Raw genomic sequence first — 6,184 nt, 5'->3', positions numbered from 1 at the left:
CATGCCTGCTGGGTTCATGCTGTACTATTGCATAAGTGGTTTCCACTGAAAGCCAAGGGCTACCACCAGGAAATTCCTGTCTGCTTCTGCTGAGCAGAATCTTGTTCACAGACCCTTCTTTGAGCTGCCTGAGGAAGGGCAGCAAGACAGGGGTGTTACCTAGGCCAGAGTGCTAACAAAATCTCCAGCCAGAATCTTGTTCACAGACCCTTCTTCCAGCTGCCTGAGGAAGGGCAGCAAGACAGGGGTGTTACCAACATCTCCAGCTTACTGAGCAGCAGGGGAAAAAGCCTCTAAAAAGCCAAGCTGGAGGTAGGTTTTAGCATAACCTATTTGAGGTGCACTGGAGAACAGGCATTTCCTCCCCTCTGAGCAGTGCCCACATCCCAGATGTGCCCTCCCCTCTGTACAGGGTGGTTTGCAGCTCCTGCATACCAGGGACAAGCAGAAGAGCACAGCAAGGTGCTGTGTCAGTGCCAGCAGGCTCCATGTTCTACAGCTCCAGGGTATCAGAGCAGGTCAACAGCCCATTCCCAGACTTGCTCATGAGCTGCCAGGGTCAAGGTTGTCTCCACAGCCACCTGGAGCAGCCCCAGTTTCACAAGATGGGTCACTGCCAAATGCAGGGATCCCTGCTCCAATTGCACAGCAGATTTAGAGTATGATCAGCTGTTACAGGTAAAATTCTCTGCTGAATAGGGAAGGCCTCAACTGAACCCCAGCTTCAGGCTGACAACCTCCTAGAGCCCCTATTTTGAGATACTGAGCACCCACACCAGCAAGTCTCTGAAGGCTTTCAGCCCTAGGTCACAGCAAAACCCCAGCACGTGCTCTACCTCTGGAGTGCCACAGAAAGTAGAAGTTGTCTCCTCTTGCTCCATTCCTTCTTTGCAGAGTCCAAAGTCTGTCAGTACTATGTGTCCCTAGAGAAGAGAGACATTCCAGGTTGGTCCCCTCTTCCTAGAGAGGAGACAGGGTTCCCCAGCCTTCACATTGCATCTCACATATGTTTTAGTTGCCCACTGCTCATCTGCTTCCCCTCCCTCCCCTTCTGGACACCCTGTAGTACAAGTACAAGAGCCTGTAGAGAAAGTAGAGTCTAAATTTTCTAGAGTTTGTCAACAATTGCATAGCTAGGAGGAGAACCAGCACTGCTGGGCTTTGCTACTGCTTTACCCCAGAGCCAGTTTCTATAGTGGTCACCACCAGAGCAGCACCAGTGAGTGGCTCTCAGCACCCTGATCCCTGCCCTCAGGCCAGGTCCCAGCTGTAGCCCAGTTTGCAGAACCACAGCCCTCCATTTATGGTCCTGATGCTTCTAAAGCCAGAAGGAAGGCAGCAGGAGCAGATATACCTGGCAATCCAGGAGAATGTTCTCAGGTTTTAAATCCCTGCAAGACAAAAAGGGAGGTTTGAGCAGATTGGGCCAGGTATTTAGCAAAGATGGATCTGAAACTGTTCCCTAAGAACAGGAGCTACCAAAACTTCTCAGTCTAGTTCAAAATGCAGATTCCCATCACTGCTGGGTATCAACACACACACATGCATACAGATGACTGTCATACAGGATGAGATGTTGGACTGCATAAATTGGTACTGAGAGAATTTCCTGCTTATTGAGCAGGTTTATTTCACATCTTCACACTTCACCATTCTCTCTCTCCTTCCCATTGTCAGGCTGGGAGTTTTATGGCCCATCAGGCCCTGTGCAGACAGCTCCCCTCTCGTGCTGCTGGCACTTCATCCCACGCTGCCTTTTTGGGGTAGGAGATTCTTCAGCTACTCCAACCCCACGTCCTGCAGGGCTCCAGTGAAGCCCTTGCCCTCCCCAGCACCCCACGCAGCCTGGCTGGGGAGACCTGGTGACCCCACACCCCCCAGCAGGACACATCTTACCTGTAGATGATGTTTAAGGAGTGCAGGTACCCAATGGCACTGGCGACCTCTGCGGCGTAGAAGCGGGCGCGGGGCTCACGGAAGCAGCGCTCCCTTTGCAAGTGGAAGAAGAGCTACAGGCAGATGAGAGGGTGGATAATTTCTCCTCACACACTGAAGGAGAGCTGAAGCAAGCCTGAAAGCCAGCTACTCAAGTGAAGACCGATTTGCAGCAGCAAGCAGCACATGAACAACACCAAGGAAGTCCAAACTAAGTGATTTTAAGAATTATAAGACCTCTCCAGAACTCAATTCATTTGTCCTCCTCTTATGTCACCATCTCACTTAAATTCTTTCCCTCAAAAATCATCATCTACTGGTCTGGTGAAGCTTCCTAGCTTGCAGTAACTCACAGGCCAATTCCAGTGGTAGCATGACCATGATAAGAGATACATGCAGAGCTGAACCCACTAAGATCCCCAAAGTGGATTCTCCCTGGGCAAGACATCCATGTCAACAGCATCTCCCAGCCAGCTCCCCACTGCACAGAAAGTCAGCTGAAAAAAAGGTGAGCTTCTGCAGGACAAAACCAGAAGTCTAGCATACTGCAACAGCATCACCCAAGCTCTAGACCAGGATCCAGGGCTGGCCTACAAGTAGGTTTTGCCTACAGCTCAACCTCAGTATTTCCCATGTTCTCCATAGGATTTTAAAACCCCTAACACATGCTTCCCTCAGCATCCTTGCCTTGGGAATCACCCAACTCCAGTCCTAGCCAGCAAGATCTTCACTCAGTTTAGAGGTGAGATAGCATCATGCCAGCTACTCCTGGCTGGTCCTCACCAGCACTCAAAGCAACATTATACTTCAGCATCTATCTTCTGACAAGAAACAGTTGTAGGCAAAGCAGCGTGTTAGGGAAGGATTAAATAGAGGGTTAAAAATCAAAGTGCACTCACCTCTCCTCCATTTACATAGTCAAGCACAAAGTAAAGCTTCTCTGAGGTCTGGAAGGAGTAGTGGAGCCCCACAAGGAAGGGGTGCTTCACGTTCTTCAGGAGCACGTTGCGTTCTGCCATGATGTGATTTTGCTGTCAAAAAGCAGGCAAGGTGTTGAGAGTTCCAGGCAAAAGGTCCAGCCCAGTCTGCCTGAAGGGTTCACCCTTTTCAAAATAGCTGGGGGCTCAAAAGGGTCATCTCCAACCCCTTTTTTTCCTATCTGACCCGATTCACCTCAGTTCTTCTCCACATTCCCACAGCACAGAGAAATCCATGTTTAACATGTCTACATGAACACCAGCCACAGGAGAGCTCATACACTGACCACTGTTTGCAGGAGTGGCCAAGGAAAGCAGACATACCTCCTTTTTCTTTAGGATGGTTTTCTTATGCAAGACTTTCACTGCATAAAAAGTCCCATCACACTTGCGTTTGGCCAGGAGAACCTGCAACAGAAGGTCCTGTTTTTGCAGTCTCACCTTGTGCCATTTGGTTAGTGATTCCTCATTAGCTCAACACTCTTGAGTGATTACACACAGAGTACAGATTCAGAGGGTCAGGTACAAAGTTTTAAAGACCAAGCTCCAGCCCTCTGCCTTCCCAGTGCTTTCTCATTGCCAGAAAAAAAAGCACACAACATCTCCACATACTTCTGACACACTCAACAGAAACAGTTTTGGAGTGCTGGGGGACAGTCCCATTTAAAGTGGGTCCTTGCTATCTTACAAGGTACAGATTTGTCTGGAGGTTTTTTGCTACCTGAACAAGTTTGAAGCTTATTTTGAATCAATGACTGCTCCTCACCATAGAATCCTTTAGGTTGGAAGGGACCTCCAAGATCATCAAGTCCAGCCATTGAGCCATTAGGGCTCTAAAGTCCTCTGCTAAAACAGATCAGAATCTGTCAGGGTTGGAAGGGACCACAAGGATCCCCCAGTTCCAACCCCTCTGCCATGAGCAGGGACACCTCCCACTAGATCAGGCTGCCCAGAGCCTCCTCCAGCCTGGCCTTAAAGACCCCCAGGGATGGGGCCTCAACCCCCTCCCTGGGCAACCCATGCCAGGGTCTCACCACTCTCCTGGGGAAGAACTTCTTCCTCACATCCAGCCTGAATCTGCCCACTGCCAGCTTTGCCCCATTCCCCCTAGTTCTGTTGTTACTTGAGATCCTAAAAAGTCCCTCCCCAGCTTTCTTGTAGCCCCCCTAAGATACTGGAAAGCCACCATCACCACCCTGACCATAAAACACCTCACACTTCTGTCCTTAGAGCAGTTGCAGGACAAATGAAAATAGGAATGAGCTATCAAACCCTATCTCAAGTCTCAGTCCCACTCAGACCATGCTCCTCAGGAGAGGTGCAAGCAAAGGAAGCTGCTGGAAACTCCTTCAGCAAGAAAGTCTCTTTCCAAAGTGCCTTTGAAGAGCTACAGCCCACCTGTACAAACCCACTTACTTTTCCAAAGCTTCCTTTGCCAATAACCTTCAGGAAGTCAAAGTCTGTTGGCTTGGCACTATTGGGCAAGAATGAAACAAGTTAATGTTTCTGGGAGAAAAAACACAACAGTGACAGCACCATCAAAGCAGAGTTCCTTCTTGGAAATGTGTTTGTGAAAGGGATTAAAGGGCACTGGAGGGGTGACCCTTGCTCCTGGACAGCTCAGGATTCACCCTGTATCAGTGCCCCCAGCAGAAGAGGAGCAGTCCCTTGGTGGACTGGGCACAGCAGCAGGTGAAAGCACCAAGTGGCACCTTTACAGGGGACACAGCTTGTCCCCATTTCTAGAGGAAGACAGTTCTTTCTCCAGGCCTTTCCTCTAGGGCTGCAGACATGGACAGGAGAGGATCATTATGAGAACAGGGACCAGCTACAACTGAATGTTGGTGCCTTGGTAATACACATGGTGTTACAAGTGATGCAATTGTTAGGACTTGTGCAGACACCACCCATGTGAGACAGGGACCAACTGCATTCCCCTGCCAGACCCCTTCACTCCACGCTCCACACCCTACCTGGCTTTTGCAGCAAGCTTACTTTGGGTTAGCAGAAGGTCCAAGGTTGATGTTGTCAGTTGGTGTTGGAGGCTAGAGAGGACAAGGACAATGTTAGTGACAAGGACCAGGCTGCAGTTGTGCTTTGCTTCCCTCAGTACAGCATCACTGGCATGGAGCTTCTGATAAACACCCATCAGCAAGAGGCACAGTGGATACTTTGGCAGACTTCTAAGTGATGGGGCAGGGAAAGCAGAGGTAGGCACTAAAGCAGCACCATCCCCAAGCTGGAGGCTCTGCTAAGCTAGAGGCCATGCTCAGGTCCCTTGGCTCCTGACCTGAGGTTTTGAAGACCTGCTGTGCTGCCACAGAGGCACCACGTGGCTCAGTTCTCACCATATCTGAGAGAGGAGCACTCCTGCAGCAGGACATCAGGACCCTCAGCCCCAAAACCACCAAGTGTGGAGCCTTGGAAGTGGCCTTAAACACACTCAGCAGCACCACAGAGGTGCAGCCTCCCTCTTCCCAGTGACACACACATGGTCTTCCACCTCCTCCTGCTCCCCAGGAATAATCTTCCCCTCCTCAGACTCTGGGAGCCCCTCTCCTCATCCCAAAGGTGGGGACCTGCTGGCTCAGAGCTGTGATCTCACCTGGGTGCTCTTGTCTGGGCTCCGGGAGCGATCCATTAACAGAGCAACTCGTTCAGCACTTGGGAGAAGAAGAGCAAGCCAGAATTGAGAACCAAATCCAAGAGAGAAACAGCTTCACACTCTTAACTCGCCAACAACCAACACAGACCCCAGAGTGTTCTCCTCTCCATCCCAGGAGGCCTCAGCTGAGCTCCCCAGCACCCTTCCCAAGGGGTGAAGGTGCACATGCTCTGGGACAGGGGGTGCATGATGACAGGAGATGGGAGGAAAGAGGTCCCTGGGTGCACAAGCTTATTAAATGCCACAGTTAGCCCTTGAAGGGCAAGAGCAGAGACTGGTCAGGGCACCAACAGGTGAAGAGCAGTGCAGTACCAGGGCCAGACAAGGTTCCAGCTGTGGCCAGGTGAGGTTCCAGCTGTGGCCAGACACCTCTTGAGGCAGAGGCAGCCCCCACCCCACTGCCCAGGGGTGCTGCAGCACCCACCCTGCAGCCCAGTGAGCTTCCCTGCAAGGCAGCCAGGAGAGCCTGGCCAGGACCCACCACCACGGGCCAGCCAGGCTGGCAGCAGCTACAGGCTGTGTCCCCAGGCCAGTTTTGGGTTGGTGACAGGGGAGAGGGGTTGGCCGTGGCTGCCAGGGCAGGCTCAGGGAGCAAAGGGACTCAAGC

General features: G+C 51.4%; 1 protein-coding gene across 1 annotated transcript in view; it reads right to left on the bottom strand.

Moving 5' to 3' along the window:
• The window catches only part of SGK2 (serum/glucocorticoid regulated kinase 2), a 7,918-nt gene extending 2,365 nt beyond the window's left edge, over nucleotides 1-5,553 (bottom strand). Inside the window, exons 1-8 of the mRNA XM_008937987.1 lie at nucleotides 5,518-5,553; nucleotides 4,908-4,957; nucleotides 4,329-4,386; nucleotides 3,237-3,320; nucleotides 2,835-2,966; nucleotides 1,897-2,009; nucleotides 1,355-1,391; nucleotides 837-923 (exon numbers count right to left, since the gene is read on the bottom strand). Of these exons, the coding sequence (XP_008936235.1) occupies nucleotides 837-923; nucleotides 1,355-1,391; nucleotides 1,897-2,009; nucleotides 2,835-2,966; nucleotides 3,237-3,320; nucleotides 4,329-4,386; nucleotides 4,908-4,957; nucleotides 5,518-5,553 (597 nt within the window). The remainder of the gene's footprint in view (nucleotides 1-836; nucleotides 924-1,354; nucleotides 1,392-1,896; nucleotides 2,010-2,834; nucleotides 2,967-3,236; nucleotides 3,321-4,328; nucleotides 4,387-4,907; nucleotides 4,958-5,517) is intronic.
• Between the last annotated feature and the right edge of the window lie 631 nt (nucleotides 5,554-6,184).

The sequence above is a fragment of the Merops nubicus genome, unplaced genomic scaffold (assembly GCF_000691845.1).
Source record: "Merops nubicus isolate BGI_N331 unplaced genomic scaffold, ASM69184v1 scaffold23333, whole genome shotgun sequence".
NCBI classification, from domain to species: domain Eukaryota; kingdom Metazoa; phylum Chordata; class Aves; order Coraciiformes; family Meropidae; genus Merops; species Merops nubicus.
Note: the sequence above shows the minus strand (reverse complement) of the source record. Positions and strands in the feature narration are given on the sequence as shown.